General features: G+C 42.4%; 1 protein-coding gene across 1 annotated transcript in view; it reads left to right on the plus strand.

Moving 5' to 3' along the window:
• Window positions 1-20,150, plus strand: part of GPC3 (glypican 3) — a 440,943-nt gene that overhangs the window by 316,226 nt on the left and 104,567 nt on the right. Inside the window, exon 6 of the mRNA XM_072815525.1 lies at window positions 9,395-9,515. Coding sequence (XP_072671626.1) covers window positions 9,395-9,515 — 121 coding nt within the window. The remainder of the gene's footprint in view (window positions 1-9,394; window positions 9,516-20,150) is intronic.

A 20,150-nucleotide genomic window follows, 5' to 3' on the forward strand; every position in this document is an offset into this window, starting at 1 on the left:
CACCCTCCCCCCAGAGGCCCTGTCCCCTAGTAGCTTCATGAGAGGACATCTCTGCCCAAGGGCTCCCTTTAGCCAGGGCCACACACTTAGCTGCACACCTGTCATGCTGAATCACAATATGAAGGGGAGATTTGGGTGCTATTCTGCCAGGTCTCTTCAGCATGGGGGTGAGTGGATTTGAAGCTTCCTCTGACTACTCATTACAAGTGTCTTCATCGTCCCTCCAGAAATCCGTTCTGAATTACATTTATGACACACCCAACTGCACATCTGTGCTCTTACGTGATAATAGCTGCTGACAGCTCGAGGTGCTGGGCACTGTTTTAAAAGCACATGGCCTATGTTATCCCAAGTTACCAGCATTCAGGCTGTCTATGCTCAAAACAAGGCACGGGGTATCATCCCCATTTTACAGATGAGGAAACTCAAGCCCAGTGGGGTTTCATTATTTGTCAAAAGGCACACAGTACATGGTGGAAACCAGCTTGTGAACCTGTGTCTTGACTACAAGGCTGGTGCCTTTTTCCACGGCATGGCTCCGCTCTTCTAAAGGGTGTCATGTATTTGTTGTCTTGGGAAATTGCGTACACTAAGCTGAATTTCATCTCCTAAAACTACTTACTGATCACTATTCTGAACTTCACTTGCTTTGCTGCAATGTGGGCATGTGTTATTGATGTATGTGATCTGTCCTCCAACTCCTCCCTTGGCTCTTCTGTTTGGGGAAGAGTTCCAGGTTCCGTGTAGGTCACACCAGCAGTGATGCTTGGCCTCTTCTGGGCCCCAGTCTGCCCATCTGTAAAAGAAGGGCATGGGACTAAATGATTCGAGGGTTTTTTCCAACTCTGATATTCATTCCCATGAGTTAAAATCTAACCTAAAAAAAAACGACTAACTGAAAAACAGGTAAAGATCATTTCCTTTTGGCTTGACTCCCACGGGACAAGAAAACATCTGGTTTTCTGGGCTAGTTCTCTGGTCCAGAAGGAGTTGATAAATGAGTTTGGGGTGATTGAATAATAAATCTCTACTGTACATGGTGTTCTGTTCCAGCCCCACCTCCGGTTCCTGGGCTTCTGAATTACATATTTCATTCTGGTTTTGTAAGAGTGAATCTGGGTCAAAGTCCTCTCCTTCTTGATATGTCCTACCTCAAGGACACCCCCACCCCAACAGGAGAACCCTTAGCCAGTACCTCCCGCCCTGGCCTGGCATCCAAACTGCCAGTGGTCGGGCGCAAAGCCCAGAAGGCACTTCTCACCAAGCCTTCCCACACCCTGGGCTCTGCCTGGCCGTTGATCTCACTTTGGCTTCCTTATTGACTTTTCTCTCTCCTTACCTCCAGGTTCCTCTGCAGAGTTTGCTTCCTTAGACAAACGTTCAGGGGATGCCAGCATCCATCCGCCTTTGCTCTCTACATTCCCTTCTCTGTGGGGGGCTGCTCCCCACAGCCAGACTCTTCTCCCTGTGGCGGGTGATTTTCAACTTCTCACGCTTTCCTAGCCATCTGGAAAATATTCTTGGCTTCTTTAGGTTTAAATGACTTCTTGAGTATATTCCAAGACCGATCTTTTATCCCCCCCCACCTCACAGGGCGCTCTGAAACTAGGTAAAAAAACAGATTCTAATACAAATATTCCGTTGTATAGCTAATGCCCACTAAATGAGATAGAAATGGATTTCCATCTCTCTAGTTTTTTCTCTAGCTTTTACTTCCTGTCTGTTGAAATGTATTGGTAATTAGCTTCTGAAAGGCCGTTGTTTGGGAACAGAGGGGCTTCTTGGAGTATGGTGGGATATATGTTTCTGGCACTCTCCTGGTTGAAATTTGCTTTCAGGTGGTACTGTTGTGCTGACAAAATACGGAAAACATTTTCCTTTAAACATGCGTATAAATAAATAAGCAAATTTTTGCTATCTTTATTAAATGCATTTACCAGACTCAACTATTTTCACCTTTGCTTTATTTTTCTGTTCATTTATGAACATTGAAACTGCCTCTTGGATAGAAAGAAGAACATTTTTTCTAGGCCTCTTAACAAGACGGTTTTTCTACCCTGTGTTCTAGTTTGTTTTTAAAGCTATTTATACTCTTTCAATTATCCCATTTTTTCCACAGTGATTACTGTGGCTGGAGCACTTTTCAAAGAAACTAGCTGATAAATCAGGGGCTCCATGCAATACTGCAGCATTTCCATAAGATGGCGCTCTGAGAATGTGAGCTCTGTAACTAACTGACTTGCAGCTCTCCGTATAACCTGGCAGCAAATTAAACTTTTGTAAAATCACATATTTGGGGGTGAGGGGGGCGTTAGCCCTTCTAAGACTTACTCTCAAACACTTGCCATCATTCTAATGCCCAACGGAAGAAGGAAAGTGAACTCTCTAGCAGCCCCCTACCTTGTATCCATGCTAGCAATGTTTGAAATCAGCAGTGTGCATTTAAGGGACCTTTTAAAGAATGGAATTTCTTCTAAAAGGGGGGGATTGTGATACTAACAGCTCCAACTCGTGCTGTTAGATAAGCCCCTCTCTGGGTCTCAGTTTCTTCTCCTACCGAGTGGATTGGACAAGATGATCTCTTAAGGGTGCTTCCGTTTCCAGCAATTTCTACATTTGAATTCATTGATTTCTTTCCACTACACCATTACTGCGTTGGCCAGCACAGAAATGGGAAGAAAAGATTGCCCATTTTACGCTTGTTTGACTCTATTCCTCTTCTACAAGTGCTCTCTTTGCTTCAACTGTCCCAAGACAAGCATGCCCAGATGTCCTGTTTTAATTAGGTTCCTTTTCTCTTTATGGCTTTTGCACCGGTACCCCCCTCCTCCCCCATCCTTGACCAATCTGCCTGAACAGAAGCATGTCCCCCTTTTCACTTCACAAATAGGGGTTTCTTGGCATTATGGCATTCATTTTTGTGCTAAGCAGACACCAAAGTGGATGGGCAAAGGCAAAGACACTGCACATAATACTTAAAGATGCCGCTTCTTAGGTCACACATCACATGTCCAGTTAAGAAAACTTGAGATTCCAGAGATAGGAATTTCTCTCTATTCATTTTCTCTCCTCCACTGGCCAGTGTTTATTGCCAGAACCATGTCAAAGCTTTAGGAAAGAAGCAGAATTCCTGAGAGAGGACAATTAATCTAATTAGAGGTGACTGTCGCTAAGTAGATAACTCATCATTAATATCCTCCATGGCCAGCAGTGTCCACGTTCCTGATGCTCTGGCCAGTCTGTGGATGAGGGTCGTGCTGTGATGGCTTGTCCTCATTCAGAGCCTCTCATGCACCATACATGTCAGTGGCATAGAGAGAGCTGAATTAATTAATGCAAAAGCTACAGAGACACCCCTAACCGAGTCCCTCTGGGCTTGAAGCCCAGAGCATGCATGTTACATAAAATTCCCTGGGGGGCACATCACATCTGCCACATTGCTATAGCCAAGGTGACAAGGCAGAAAGGCATTAGACACAACATTCTCCTGTGTTCATTCTCTCTCCTATTGTCCTTAGAGATTTCAAATCGCCTTTGGTGCTTGTCTAATGGCGTGGTGGTTGTGGTCGCGGTGGATTATTGATTCCTCTGACCCTAGTACCATATCTCCCAAGAATGCAAATATTTCACCTAATAGCAGTACTGTTGGATCTGTGTTTGGGAGAAGAAACTCCACACACAGGACTCTCACCTGGAGGTTTCAGAGGGCAAGCCCAGGAATCTGCTGAGTAGGTGAGAACTGCCATTGGGTGTGCTGTGCTGAGTTTGGTGACCACTACAGGGACCTTATGAGTCACCTCACATAGTGGAGCAGTGTGGTGAGGAACTGGCAAATACCTAGACGGCATGGACGATTTCTTAAGGAAGCAATAGCAGCATAGCAGTTCAGAACAGAGGCAGCTAGGGGCACCTCACTGGTTCAGTGGATGGAACATGTGACTCTTGATCTCTGGGTTGTGAGTTTGAGCCCCAGGTGGTGTGTAGAGATGACAAAAATAAAATCTTTTTTTTTTAATTTTTATTTATTTATGATAGTCACAGAGAGAGAGAGAGGCAGACATAGGCAGAGGGAGAAGCAGGCTCCATGCACCAGGAGCCCGACGTGGGATTCGATCCCGGGTCTCCAGGATCGCGCCCTGGGCCAAAGGCAGGCGCTAAACCGCTGCGCCACCCAGGGATCCCCGACAAAAATAAAATCTTAAAAAAAAAGAACACAGGTAGCTAGAAATAGACTCACAAGATTTCTAACCCCAGCTTTGCTATCAACTAGCTGTGTGATTTTGGGCAAGTGACTTGAATTCTCTGTGCTTATTTCCTCATCTGTTAAAAAAGTGGCTGATAATAATAGTGCCTATCTCATTGGGAGGTTCGGAGGAGTCAATGAGATGCTGTATGGTGGTTTTTGTTTTTGTTTTTTTCCTTAGTGCTTTATTTTTTTTTTAAAGATTTTATTTATTTATTCATGATAGTCACAGAGAGAGAGAGAGAGGCAGAGACACAGGCAGAGGGAGAAGCAGGCTCCATGCACCGGAGCCCGATGTGGGATTCGATCCCGGGTCTCCAGGATCGCGCCCTGGGCCAAAGGCAGGCGCCAAACCGCTGCGCCACCCAGGGATCCCCTCCTTAGTGCTTTAAACGGTATCTGGTACAGAGAAACACTCAATACTGACAGCTCTTGTTATTGTAAGTACTGGGTAGTACAAAAGAGAACTAACCAAGCCTCTGCCTTCAAAGATCTTACAGATTTTATGGGCTGGCGAATGAAATGTACATAAGAGGAGCACAAGCAACTTGTGGCCACTCCCCACAACACCATTATACACAAGGGCCACAGGTCAGGATGCATCAGGGTGGTTCGAGGAGGCCCTCGGTTGCTTTCAGGAAAGGGCTCTAGGCAACCTACAGGGAAGGCGAGGAAGACCTTGAATAACCTACTTACCTCCTTTTGAGAGAAGCTGCTCATAAAAATGTGCATTCATAATCACAGCCTCACTGATATGCTCTTTTTTAAAAAAATATTTTATTTATTTGTTCATGAGAGACACACAGAGAGAGAGAGAGAGGGAGAGACACAGGCAGAGGGAGAAGTAGGCTCCATGCAGGGAGCCTGATGTGGGACTCGATCTCGGGTCTCCAAGGTCATGCCCTAGGCCAAAGGCAGCGCCAAACCGCCAAACCGCTGAGCCACCCAGGGATCCCCTGATATGTTCTTTGAAATGAGCAAGTTGGAGTCACCTTACTGAAGAGTATGAAACATATAGGCTGTGTTTAACCTCATGAAGCAGAGTTTGTGACCTGATAATAAGCATCTGAGGTGTGAAGGTGACCCAGGGTGATTATGTCTATTGCATTCTGTCATAAAACACCATTAAGCTAGGCTGTTAGTGATGGCCACCATAACTCTTACCAAGAAGGATTTCCCATCGGCCCTGACATATGTATAGGAGTTAGCCCTGCTTTTAATTTGTCTTTTTTTTCCTTTGGTTTTCTCTTTTGCCTTTAAGAAAATTAACTACTCTATAAAACTTCACTCATTAAATATTAAATTATTATAAAGATTTAAAAATTGGGGCACCTGGGGGGCTCGGTTAAGCATCTATCTTCGGCTCAGGTCATGATCTCAGGGTCCTGGAATCAAGCCCCATGTCAGGCTCCTGGCTCAGCAAGAAGTCTGCCTCTCTCTTTCCTCTGTCCCTCCCCCCATTCATGCTTTCTCTCTCTCTCTCTCCCCCCCCAAATAAATTAATAAAATCTTTTAAAAATTTACAAGATATGGGAGAACATAAAATTAAGAGTTTCCCCAACGTCAGGAGCCTACTTCTCAACCTCTCTCTCTGTGCCTCTCATGAATAAATAAATAAAATCTTAGGGAAGCCCAGGTGGCTCAGTGGTTTAGCACTGCCTTCAGTTCAGGGCATGATCCTGGAGACCCGGGATCTAGTTCCACGTCAGGCTCCCTGCGTGGAGCCTTCTTCTCCCTCTGCTTGGGTCTCTGCCTCTCTCTCTTTCTGTGTCTCTCATGAATAAATAAATAAATATATATTTTTTAAAAATCTTAAAGATAGAGTTCCCCAACATCTCTTCTTGCTCACCAGAGTGAGCTATTACCATTTCTTAAAAATTTTCTGTGTCTGTCTGAACATATATAAAGTACAGGAGAGTTGTGCATATGCAGACCCATTTTTACCCCAAATGGAATCACACTGTATGTTCTTAAGCACTACTTGTATCTGCAACTGTGTATCTTGGATTTGGCTTCATGTCAATGCATATAGATTGACTTCATCCTTTTAACGTCTGCATAATATTCCATTTAGCACTTGTGGCTTTTAAGGGCCCATTCTGTATTCTGTCTGGCTAAGGAGAACAGAGTAGAGAGGTGGGAAACAGAAAAGATCAGGGGCATGGGGAAGGTATTGAGACACCTAAAGGGAGAGTACAAGAACACTGAGTTTTAAAACAGTGCCATGAAATTTTAGCAGCCATGGGAATCAGTTGGATCAGTACTTTTGGTTATTGCTTTGTGGAATACATAAAATAAAGGCAAGTTTTAGGTCGAAGCCACAGGCCAGCTCTTCCTAACACTTCTGTAACCAGAAACCATGCTTAATTTACTAAAGTCCTTTGAGGATTTAAATAGCACATGTATAGAGTGGAACAGTGGATGCTATTTCAACTTTCAAAAAGTTTGGCAAGCTTTTCGACCCAAAGCTGTTTTTAAAAAATTGAGTCACCATGGGATTGGAGAGCAGTGTTTTGTCCTGGCTCCTGATCCGTGGCTTGGAGATAAGAAGCAAAAAAATAGAGCGAAAGGGACACTTTTCCAAATGGCAAAAAAAAAAAAAATATAGAAGGGCCACAAGGGATCAGCTGTGGGACTAATTTGATTTAATACTTATAGGTGATTTGGAAGACGGAGTATAGGGCAAAATCGCTATGTTGGCAGATGTCTTTACACTATTCCAATGAGGATCATAAACTTCAGGAAGATGTTTGTTTTGTAGGAGCAGGCATAGAAGTGACCAGCGAGCTTCAATATGAATAAGCCCATGGAAATGTCTCTGGGGACACATTCCTGAAGTTCATTTCAGAAGATTTATAATAAGCCTTACCTCTTTATCTGTGAATAGGGTCTCTGCTTCAGGCATCAGTAGGTGCAAAGAAAGACATGATGAAGTTGCTGGTATCATCAGGAGGGAGATGGTGTTTAAACAGCATTATATGAACATAAAAGAGAAGGCTAGTAAGCTGATTGGCACAAGATATATAAATAAAGAATACTGCTTTGCATTTCTTTAATATAGCCCCAAAGGCAATTGGTTTTTGATGCTTGGTGATCTGTGTATTCTCTCATCTTCAAAGTTAAATAAGCTGAATATGTTAGGCTATCATTTCAGAAGAAATGCAATCAAATGTTCTCTTCAACTTTACTACAAAATATTTTCCTTTTCGTGGGGTGCCTGCCTGGCTCAGTCGGTGGAGCACCTGACTCTTGATCTTGGGGTCATGAGTTCGAGCCCCATGTTGAGTGTAGGGATTATTTAAAAAACATTTTCCTTTATAGGATGACTTTTAATTGTGAAAGTCAGAACTAGATTTCCTGATCTCCTCTGCTACCACATATCTTTTTCAAAGCATGTCCTTAATATTGGCAGATACATTATATCATGGAAGGGAATGCCTAACAAAACCAGAGCAGTATCTTCTGAAGTTGTGGAATTTTCAGTTATAAATAATAAAAATGTCTGCTGTATCCATCACAATGTAATTGAGAAGCTCAAGTAGGCTGAATGATAAGAAACTGCTTTGTATGGTGCTATGCAAAAATATGGTAGTATTAATTATTTATTGCATGTCATAATTTGGGATTAGAAATATGAAGTGAGGGGTGCCCAGGTGGCTCAGTCAGTTGAGCATCTGACTCTTGATTTTGGCTCAGGTCATGATCTCGAGGCCCTGGGATTGAGCCCTGTGGCAGGCTCCCTGCTCGGCAGGGAGTCTGCTTCTCCTTCTCCCTCTCCCTCTGCTGTTCCCCCATCCCTCCGCCCCCTGCTCTCTCTCTGTCTCAAATGCATAAATAAATAAAATCTTTTTTTAAAAAAAAAGAAATATGGGGATGCCTGGATGGCTCAGCGGTTGAGCATCTGCCTTTGGCTCAGAGTGTGATCCCGGGATCTGGGATAGAGTCCCACATCAGGCTCCCTGCGGGGGGCCTGCTTCTCCCTCTGCCTATGTCTCTGACTCTGTGTCTCTCTCTCTCTATGTGTGTGTCTCTCATGAATAAATAAAATCTTTAAAAAAAATAAGTGATTAAATTCTGAGAAATGATCCTTATTAGCTATTCATGCAAATGTGCAAAGATTGGTATACAAGAATGTTCCTTGTAGCATTGTTTATATTAACTAATTATTAGGAATAATTCAATTGTTCATCAAGGATTCGCTAAATAAATTATGATATAGCCAGCCATACAGAAGAATAAGGACAAGACAGTTATTTATCTTCCAATGTGGAAATATGTCTAAGCTATACATTAAGTGATAAAACATTGCAAATCAGCATGAATAGTATGCTTCCAATTTGGGTTAAAATTATGTGTTAGTACAAGTGTGCAGAAACCCCTGGAAGAATATATATCAAACTGTCAGCCATGCTTCTCTCTTGAAAGGATAGAATGATGGGAGAACTTTTACTTTATGCTTTATTTCTGTACTGTTTAAATTGTTTACAATGACCATTATTATTTTTGTAATTAAAAATGCAAATAAAAGAAATATGAATTTGCCCTTAACCCGACTATCCTATTTTAACGGGGGTGGGGGGATGGGGAGAAAAGTGCATAAGGTGAGGGCAAGTTTATATTTCACATGGCTTGGAATGCCTCCTGAAAAGAAACCCAACTCTAAGGCCTACAGGAAATGGTGGGAGGAGGAAGTGGAGGAGAAGGAAGAGGTCAAGAACATGCAAGCATCTTTCTTTTTTCCAGTGAGTAGAAAGCACACTCAGAGTTAAGTTCCCTTTTGCATAGACCCCTAAGACCCCGGACCTCCCTTAATGTAGCTCTCATCACTCTGAGTTGCCATCAGCTCTTACTCTTCTAGATGCCACACTAGATCCATCCAGAACACAGCAAGGGAGGAGACTTTGTCTCTCTTGGTCATTGTTGTATCCCCAACTCTTTGGGGAAAAAAAAAAAAAGATGTTGAATGTTCTCGATTGCAAATAGACTCTATCTAGAGTAGTTTAGTTTCACACCATTGGACCATCCTGTAGTTTTAAAGGCTGAAGAGAGCTTGGGGTCTGCTTGACCATTGGTGCCAAGTACAGTCAGTCAGCTTTTGTTTTGCTTGGGACCCTCCTGTGACAAACATTTTCCTTACCTTCCCCTTTCCAGATACAGCCAGAAGGCAGCGAGGAATGGCATGAAAAATCAGTTCAACCTCCATGAGCTGAAAATGAAGGGCCCTGAGCCAGTGGTCAGTCAGATTATTGACAAACTGAAGCACATTAACCAGGTAAGTGGTATATCAAATAAAAATGGAAATGGGGGAAAAATGAGGGAAGGACAATGTCTACTGTTCTAGTTGTGGTCTCAGGCTCATGGAGAGGCAGCCATTCTTCATTTTCTTCAAAGATTTTGTCTATTGGGGCGCCTGGGAGGCTCAGTTAGGTAAGTGTCTGACTCGTGATTTCTGCTCAGGTCATGATCTCAGGGTTGTGCGATCAAGTCCTGAGTCAGGCTCCATTCTTGGCAGGAGTCTGCTGGAGAGTTTCTCTATCCTCCCTCTCTCTGTCCCTCCCCACACTCATGCTGTATGTGTGTGTGTGTGTGTGTGTGTGTCTAAAATAAATAAATAAATATTTAAAAAAATATTCTCTTTGTTAAAAAGGACTTCTGACCCTTGTTTTCCACCTCATTTTTATTTTGTTGTTTTTGTTTTGTTGTGTTTTTTTGTTTTGTTTTTTTAGTAATCTCTACAACCAACATGAGGCTTAAACCCATGACTCTGAGATCAAGAGTTGCACACTTTTCTGACTGAGGCAACCAGGCACCCCTTCGCCCAACTTTTAAATTATAAAAATAATATTGTAATATTAAAGCTTGGAAAATAGAGGGGAAAATATTTCTCACAATCCCACTACTCTAGCTGTTTTCATTTTTAGCTGTTCTTTTCTAATATTTGTCCAAAAAACCACATTCACACAGACTTGTTACATAATTGGAATTACACAAGTGATTTATAACTCTTAAAATTAACACTATATTGGAAACACTTTTTCATATTGTCACAAATCTTCATATTAATCATTTTTATGGCTAAGATTTCTTTAAGCATTCATCATAATTAATCAGCTTGCTTTTGCTGGACACTCAGATTGTTTCAGATTTTTTTTACTATCATAAATAAAGCTACCTCTTCATGCATGATGCCTTTGCCTGATCTTAGATCACTTTCTTAAGATATTGGTATTAGCAGGTTAAAGGATATGAGTGTTTTAATGCATGCTTCCAAATTGCTTTCCAATGGGGACATGTATCAGCTTTCACTGCCACCAAGAAGATACTAGAAGACCAACTTCACTGCACCCTTGCCAACTTCTGACTCACTGCCATGCACAAAGACACCCACAGATTCCCTTGACCTGTACACAGAGTTTTTCCTCTCATGAGAAGTTTAGTAACTAAGACACAAATAGAAGTTAGTTGTACCATCTGCTTGTGATTGCTTTGTGGCCACAATAAAAAAAATGCCACCAAAAGTGCCACTGTATACCACAGTGACAGTGTTCCTGCTCCATGATCCATGGGTGGGAGGGCCCTGGCAACACTGACTTCTATTTGTAGCTTAGAAAGAACTTAACGCAACTAAAATCCTTATGCAAGGGCAGAGGTTTCTGGATGAAGACATTGGCATGGTTTTATTTTTTAATAGGAAGGTTAGCAGTGACATTTTTGTGGTTCTTAGAAAATGTTTGGAAGAGCTTTCTGATAGTGGTGTATTTCACTGCAAATGGCTTTGTGAAAATATTTACAACGCACTTGGGTGTGACTCCTCCAGTGCCTAATAAAGTGCTCTGCAATCAAGGAGCACTTAATAAATAGTTGTTAGTGCTGCCGAGCACGTGATAATGGTGGTATTTGCCTCAAAGGTCCTTCTTTCCGTGAACTCCCAACCTCATGAGGCTCTACAAACCCTGGGTAGATATAGTATGATTACTTCAAAATGCATCTCTGAAGGGTTCAGAACATGATGTAAACCACTTAATGACTGAACTGAGGGCATGATATGCTTCACCTGTGGACAAAAGCAGCCTGTTGTCCTCTGAATGATTTCTAAATTATCTCTAACCAAATCTATGGGGTGGGGGCTCTGCTCAACTGGTTAGACACCACACCCTCCCTCTCCTCCCTGCCTCCCCCCCCCCCCACACACACACACACTAGTGAGGTCAAACCCTCAAGCTCCATCCACATGCCCCATCCTAAAAGAAGAGGAGTGTCAAAAGATCTCTTTGATCAATGGATCTGAAAGAACACCTACTGTGTGCTCAGCCAGGGGCCAGGGACTTTGGGAGCCACAAGAAGTCTAACCCTCTGTCTTCATAGCTTCCTTGGAGGGGAAGCACAAGCATAGAATGTACTTTAAGATAGAAGGCAGCCTGTGATGAAGAGCCAGAGAAAAGTTGCTGCTCATCAGTTTTGGCTGGGTTGTGTAGGCCTCAGGTGGGCCAGGTGATGGGAAGAAGGATGGCAGAGGGGGCAAGTGCTAAGAGCTGCCAAAAACAATGAGTAGGTAAACACAAAGCAAGGGAGTAGCAGTCCTAAAGAGAAGTCAAAGGCCTTTGGATGGACCCCCACTGGGGAAAAGGAATGCTGTATCAGATGTGGGCTTCTAGGTGATCCAGTGGTCACTAAAAATACAGCCTTTTAGCAAGAATGTTGAGTGTTTGATATTAATAACATGGGAGACCATGTGGGACAGTGGGAAGAACATGGGCTTTGGATCCAGATGGATCTGAATTCTGCTGCAGCTTTCACTAGGTATATAACTTTAAGCAAGTCATTGGATCTGACCTTTAGTTTTCTTGTCTGTACTATAGAGACATATCAAAATCCCTCTTACAAAGTTCCTGTGAGAACTAGAAATTTTATCTAGGCCCCCATTATAGAAAGCTTACATATAATTACATATACAACGTACTTTAGTTATTCTGTATTTTTATATACATACATACACCAATATATATAATTGTGTATGCCCAACAGACAATAAATGGCAGTTAAGATGATTATAATTCAGGATTCCCTCAGTAGGCAGAACTTGAATTTGAAAGGGAGCATTATTCCAGTACTTTCTGCCAGTCTGTCGAATCTGCTCCCCCAATCTTGTGTGGTTGTAGATCCCTTTGATGTGTCTCTTCTTTGCTCTCCCATATTGTTTCCTTCCTCTGACTTCCACTCGCAAAAGCTGAAACTGCTTCATAGGTAGGGAGGTATATATTATGAGAGTTGAAAAAGGGACCATTACAATTTCTTTCTCCCACCTCTGCCGTGAAATGTGTATGTGAACATTTTTGGTTCCCTTACAAATACCATTGAGCAACCAATTAATTCTCATTGATAGACCAGTTTTACCTGTTTACGTAGAGCTGTTAAAATTGCTTGGGCTCGAAACACCCACATTGACTTCTTTTTCTCATCTGTCTTGCTTTACATGGCCAAAACACATTTTTTTTCCTCAGACCTTCAATAAAATTCTTACTTTGGCTGTGATTCAATCGGAAAGTGAGACATTTTAAGAAAGTCAAAGAAGAATGTTACAGTGATGATAATGATGGTGAAGAAGAAGATGATGATGTGTCATATTTGTATAGCACTTAACCATATTTCAAATCGATTTCATGTTCTAAAAGTCTCACTGGTTATATTGGAAAAATATTCAACCGGAAAACGGTGTGAGATATAGCACTGTCGCAGAATCATTCTTTTTAAGAACTCATCATTACCTTTGGACGTTATTTAGCCCTTACTGACCCCTGCAGGGTAAGGGATAAAAAAAAATGGCTGTCCCTTTTTTTATAACCAGGGAAACTGAGGCAGAAAGCCATTGAATGCTGAGTGGGCATGTTGCCAAAACATCCAGTGAGTTCACTTGAAAAATTCAATCAATCATCCAGATGTTGTTTCCTGTATGCTGCCAAACATCTGGATTCACTGAATGCCTGACTAAATTGACCTAAAGTTTTAGGGATTGGAGAGAGGTGGTGGGGGGAGGTGGGAGGATGGGGGTTGGCAGTGGAGAGAATCAAGTTAACTTGCCCAAGCTCGCGTGTGAGTGAGTGGCGCATCCAGGAGTGTAATGCCACTTTCCTGGGCCCCTTGCTTGGGGCTGTAGCTACTAAGCTGCAGTAGGATGCTCCAACATACACATCTGTAAATGCAGAGCTACTGGCTTCTCTCTGTCTCTGCGTGTATGGCCACGTGTGTCCGTCCCAATGGACCAAAGCTGGAGCCGTTTATGAGCACTTCCCAAAATAACTCTTCACTTTCTTCTGTGGAACTTCTCAGCTGCCTCCTTCCAGGTTGTCGTGGATCGCACTGGAAACGATATCCTCACCAAGGGACTAAAGTAACATTATTTCCATATTGCCGGTCCCGTGGTGTAACCTTGAGGGTATGGGTTCAGGGTCAGGCCCGGGGCCCCTTTCCTGGGAAGGCCTGCAGGTGTGGAACAGCCTCCCCTCCTCCTTCCAAGCCAGAGTTCATGTGTAACATTCCCACGATTGGAAATGAGGACCTTTTTACTTCCTTTTCAGTTTCTAATTTGTGTGAGGATTTATTGTCGGGTGTTCACAGAGCAACTGAATTCCCCTAAGCCCTCAGCATCAGTTCTGAAATTTGCTAGGCCATATTGCTTTAAAAAAAAAAACCCATGTTTTTTGTTTTGTTTTGTTTTTGTTAAGTGTTCTGCTCTGAGGCTCCTGCATGGAGAGAAGACCCCCCAGATACCAAGAATGATGACAATCCATTCTTACCCAGATGATACTCTGGGCCATTTGCCCTCTAACCCAGCTCCACTAGTGACATTTTCTCTATCTTCAAGACTAGCTAGCTGTGTTGTTAGTGCAGATTTGGCGATCCCTAAACTGCTGTCTGTTATCCTTCCCCAGGAAAGTCTCGAGGCTTATGATTTTTCCCCAATTTCAGTTCCGGTTCAAATGAGATTCCAAGAATGTTTTTCTTGCCTGTTGTAAACAGCTGAAAGCCCGAGCAGTCAATACCTGCCCATTCGGTGTCAGGGCTTTTCACTCAGAGTCGGATAAAGTCTCATCTGTTCAGGGTGGTTGAAATGTCCTGCTGAATGGTGGGGGAGTGGACTAGGTGGCCTCTTAAGATTCCTTCCAGCTGTGTGATTCCGTGATTTGTGGCTCAAGGTCAGCCTTTAACCCAGCACCCTCTTGTGAACAAGTCTTGTGACTTTATTCTCTGCTCTGCCACTCTTTTTAAAACACCCTGTTCCCAGGTCACCTCTTTCTACTTTGTAGCCTCTCATCTTTTCAGAGTTTGTTCCCTTCCCACCAGTCTTCCAGCCTGTGCAGATGGAACTTCAACTTGCCCTTCCCCACCCCACCCCCAAATCTTCTGTCCTCCTGCCTTGTTCCCAGTAGGCTATGAAAACATTAAATGATAAAAACACTTTTACATTTATCACTCTTAAACTTTCCCTCCTCCGAGGCCAGTTAGGTGACCTGGCTTCAGATCGTGTTAGCCACGTGACTCCATGTGAATGATATTAATTCTGCCAAATAATTGCATAGCTCAATTCTCTTTGTGGAGGTCTTTCGTGTACATTAGATAAGCTGATATTCACCATGGTTCTAAGAAGCAGCCATCTATTACTTCTGTTTACCAGATGAAAAAACTGAGGACACCAGAAGGCCAAGTGACCTACAGATGGTGAGTGGTGGGCCTGGACCTAGGATCCAGGGTCACTGATCTCAGACTGCATCTTTCCTTCCACTTCTTTACAGCCACGGCCCACCTTGCTCTGGTTAGCAAGATCTAGATATAAAAGATATGCAGAAGTACAAGGAGCAAAAACTGCTTAATTTGTCTGACAACTTCCAAGTCCCTAATATAGTCATTTCTATGGTTGAAGTTCTGAAATCATCAGCAAAGAAAGAATAAGTGCATTGTTTACTAAACATCAATTAGAAAATTCTTAGAAAACCAGCCACCATGCCATACAGTGTAGACACTGAAACACTTTGTGATATGGCTTTGAGTCATAAACAGTGGACAAACTTTCTATTAGCTCTCTCAAGTTCATAAAATGATGACAGATGGTCAAAGAAAAATTCAAAATGTAAAGCAGCCAGTGGGGTATCTCCATTTCCATCCCCTTCCATAAACACCTGAAAGTATTTGTAAGATGCCTGACAGATGACTCCGGTATCATGAAAAGACACTGGCTTTTGAAATAAAAAGTTAAAATTTTTAATAAGTTAATTAGTAAAGTTGTTAAGTGTCAGAGAAGTTCCCAGGACATTCCTTAGCATGTGGTTTAAAAGCAAAATCTGGAAGTGAATCTCAGGCATGATAGAAAACACTCTGAAGAACTTTTTTCAGAGTCTTCCCACAATAAAACCTCTTCTGATGGTTGCTAGAAAAGCCAACATTGATCTAAAATTTCAAAATAAAAGGAGAGACCTTTTGAGAGGCAAATTTAAATAAAAGGCCCTTCCAAATGGAATTATGTCCCAGTGTCTGTCACACTTCCTCACATACAAATAGTGTGGCAGAACTTTAGGAATGGCCGTTTCCATCTGGAACTGGAATGTGTGTATGTGTGTGTGTGTGTGTGTGTGTGTGTGTGTGTGTGAAAGACAGAGTATCTACAATGGCATGTTAACAAGAGCCAAAGAATGACTTCTGAGTTACAAAAGGACAATGTGAGTTGGTCTTTAAATACCAGACCTAGACTCTGTGGAGCTAAACATTATTTCATGAAGTAAAAGGGAATTAGCCTATGCATTCCAAAACACATTTATCATTAAAAAATCTTCTGTCATTTAAAAAAAATCTTCTGTCATTTTGCTTAATAGCCTGAAAAATGATTACAATGTCTAGTGGCTTTGGGGAGCATGTGTTTTTGATATCTTAATTACTATGTACAGTTTAATAACACTGCACCAAGAATTCCCCAGTATTTCATATTAAATTTCTTGAAAATGAACTATTTGCTATATTTAGAATATACAGGATTAAAGGTACTTAAATTAGGTCATGTATTTTAGTCCTTGCATATGAAATGAAATTACTCAAAAACGGAAGATGAGTCAGGAGTGGCGGGCCAAAATGTTATTGGTAGCAGTGTTGTGGTAATCTCGACTTAGTAATGAAAGGAAATACAGTATCTTTTTTCACTGCAGTATTGTATTCTTATGAGTGTTGTAGTTAGAAGTGTTGGACGTGACAGGGGTGCCTGGGTGGCTTCGTTGGTTGAGTGTCTGACTCTGGGTTTCAGCCCAGGTCATGATCTCAAGGTCCCGGGATCAAGCCTCATGTCCGGTTCCACACTTAGCATGGAGTCTGCTTGTGCCTCTCTCTCCATCCTCCCTGTTCTCACTCCCTCTCTCTCAAATAAGTAAATAAAATTCTCTAAAAATAGGAGGCACCAGGGTGGCTCAGTCAGTTAAGCATCTGACTTCAGCTCAGGTCATGATTTTGGGGTCCTGGGATCAAACCCCCAGGCAGGCTCTGTGCTCACCAGGGAGTCTGCCTGTCCCTCTGTCCCTCCCCCCACTCCTGCTTGCTGTCTCTCTCTCTCTTAAATAAATACATACATTTTTTTAAAAAAAGAAGCATTGGACATATCAGCTATGGAAAGATGAGCCCTACATATGACAAGAAAATTCTATCAAACTATAAAGGTGACCAGATTTACAAAGTTAGAGATATATTTCCAAAATATCCTCGAAATCCATTAGGTCTAATATTCTATGCACATTTACCTACTGGTCAAATGCAGCACATTTTTTTTAAAGATTTGTTTATTTATTAGAGAGAGACAGAGACAGAGCATGAGCATGAGCAGGGGGAGGGGCAGAGGGAGAAGGAGAAGCCGACTCCCTGCTGAGTAGGGAGCCTGTTGTTTTGTTGGCTCGAACCCAGAACCCTGAGATCATGACCTGAGCCGAAGGCAGACCCTTAACAGACTGAGCCACCCAGGCATCACTGCAACATATTTTTAAAAATAAATAGTTACAAATGGTTGCTCTCTACCAGATAAACCTTCACTATATGCAATGTATCAGTAAATGTAGGTTCAAATACTATTGGAGAAATTCAGAGGTAACTTTTTACCTAGATAGATTTATGAATATGTATCTTGCCCCTGGACTGTCAGCTTCTTAATTCTGAGATCATGCTTATAATTCCATTTCCTATGACACCTAACATAGTATCATGTATAGACACTGAATATATACAATGTTTTGTTGATCAATTTATTCAAAGGACTCAACATTTCCTGCTCATTTCTGATTTAGATTCAGTTTAAGGCACTCCTCATATTTGCTATGAAACCAGTTTTTATGTTAAAGGGCAGGGTTACATAAGTGGAGGATTGTAGTTAGCAGGGGCCTGTAGGTCCTAGGGTCCAATGCTCTGATTTTACAGCTGAAGAAATTAAAGCCAGGAGAGAGACATGACGTGTCCAGAGTCATACTGCCAGAAAAATGGCAAAACTGAGACTGGGAAATGAACACATTAGTATTTTGCAGTGCCATCACTCTGCTTCCAAAGTCTCCCGTGTCACGCCAAACGTGCTGGCAAACGTACAGGCACATGTTCCTCTACAGTACTCCTGATCATGGCAGAAGCCCATACTTAAGCAGTTCATCTTTGGAACCAAAAGCAGAACAGCATGAGACATGAACTTGCTAATTATTTATCTCTGGCTATGGATATTAACCAGTGTTTTGGTATACCTTGGGGCCATTACCTCCCTGAAGCCATGGAGCAGTTGTTGACTGAATGTCATGGAGGGGGGTGACATTCCGTGACACCAGACAACAGACACTGTGACAACAGACACCCCCACTGTTTGGGGTGGGGGTGTCTGTTTGGATCACTGAACCTAGAGCAGTCTGAGTCAGCAGGACCTGTTGCTCGTGGCCTTATACCCACTCACCTACCCACCCACACCCCCGAGTCTGCCTCGGGCTCCGACCACGTTCAAGGCCAGTCATCCTTTCCCTCTCGTGCTCTGGATCTCAGCTCCTCCACCTTCCTGGGCACCCTGTAATAGTTTATCTTAGTGCCTCCTCCCTCCTTCCAGAATGGCTAAATTAGCATTAGATTAGTCAGTGGGCTTCTGTGCCAGTTAGCTCAGGCAGTGTATTCAGATGTGTTCCACAGGGAGTAGAGATGTGGGAGACGTGCTGTGGGGGTTGTTCTGAGTCCCCCATTCCTATTTTAACCAGAGCAGATCCATTTTTAAAATCTGCTTTACATATCCGTCTTCTGAGTAAGATTTCCCTTAAACAAAGGGTTCCTACTGCTAACACAATAAAAATCTCAGGGGTGCCCTTGAAGCTGACATTTAGATTTAATCCCATATGAACCATTTTTTCATTGAGTATTCATGCAACAGATCTACTAAGTATCTACAACAAGCAAGGCAGTCACAGTCCCCGTTAGCCACCTCCTAAAACAAACTGCGGGTTAAAATGGGGACCACAGGGGAGAGTGTGAATGACTTGGTGAAGACCAACACATCTCAGTTTTCCTTGCCCATGCCATTAGGATTCTGACAAAATCCAATGGGAATAAGACTAGCTTGTCTATACACATCAGAGACTTTTGCCCCTGGATGGCAGTCCTTTGTTAATTGGTTCCACCAAACGTTTGGCCTCAGTCCTGTGTGTGGCTGTGGTTATTTGAGACTTGATCCTGTGCTGTAAATGTATTTGACACATAACCTGGAATGTTCCATATTCTTTGTGGGCTCAGGGCCAGTGCTTAGTAAAATGTAAAATCATAATAAGGGGGGGACGGTCAAATCTGTATCCCTAACTGTATGCTTATCTTAGATGGCAACTACAGTGATTTTGCATAGCAACTTTTAAGTGGAGATTTCTAATTAATGTCAAATAAAAATTGCATTATTATTAATATGCACTGGAACTTATCAGATAGTTTCCTAATAGGGTTAAAGTATAATCTTACTTGTTTAATTAGTTGATCTGGGTATTATTTCCTTCATAGTCCATATTCTGCTAGGACATCACTTTTCACAGTAAAATCTTTTCTGTATTTTGTATTATGGGCAAGCAGTTGACAAGACCAAAAAAAGCTAAGAGAATTACTATTGTAGTGTGTCCTACATAATGAGGCCCAAGTTCACATCATTTATATCCCAGGGCACTGAGGAGTCTTCTGGTTATTATCATGGTATCACTGTTAGCAAATTTTGAGTCATCACAATAAACAGAAGAGGAGCCAAAAGACTGGAGAGAGACCTGATTTTTTAACCTTACCTTTAACAAGAGGGAGAGGAGCATCTGGGTGGCTCAGTCTGTTAAGGGTCTGACTCTTGATTTCAGCTCAGGATCATGAGATCGAGCCCTGCGTCAGGCTCCATGCCATAGAACCTGCTTAAGATTTTTTCTGTCTCCCGTTCCCTCTGCCCCTCCTCTGTACTTGCTCGCTCTCTCCCTCTTTCTCTCATTCTCTTAAAAAAAGGGAGGGTGGATATTGAATTGTGAAAACCACAAATTAGGGAGCCTGGTATCACATCTTAGCAAAATTCTAGACTAGATTCTTGGCGAGCATGAGCTTTTAGAAGCCACTGTGATGATTCCTAGGAGCCACTGCGGGTTCACTCAAAACAAATCAAGCCATTTCCCCTTCTGTGTGTGTACATGTGTCTAATTTTACTAGATCAGGGAATGACACAGACATGGCATACCCACGTTTCAGCAAGGTGTTTGACCGAGATTCCTAGGATCCTTTTTAAACAGCTGACAAGTAATGTTGGCTAAGTAATCATATAGTTCGGTAAATGTATAGCTAATTAGCCATCATTTCTGAAGAATATTTTCTTAACATAGCACTGTCAGCTTGGAAAGAGGATTTTAGTTGT

The sequence above is a fragment of the Canis lupus genome, chromosome X (assembly GCF_048164855.1).
Source record: "Canis lupus baileyi chromosome X, mCanLup2.hap1, whole genome shotgun sequence".
Taxonomy (NCBI): domain Eukaryota; kingdom Metazoa; phylum Chordata; class Mammalia; order Carnivora; family Canidae; genus Canis; species Canis lupus.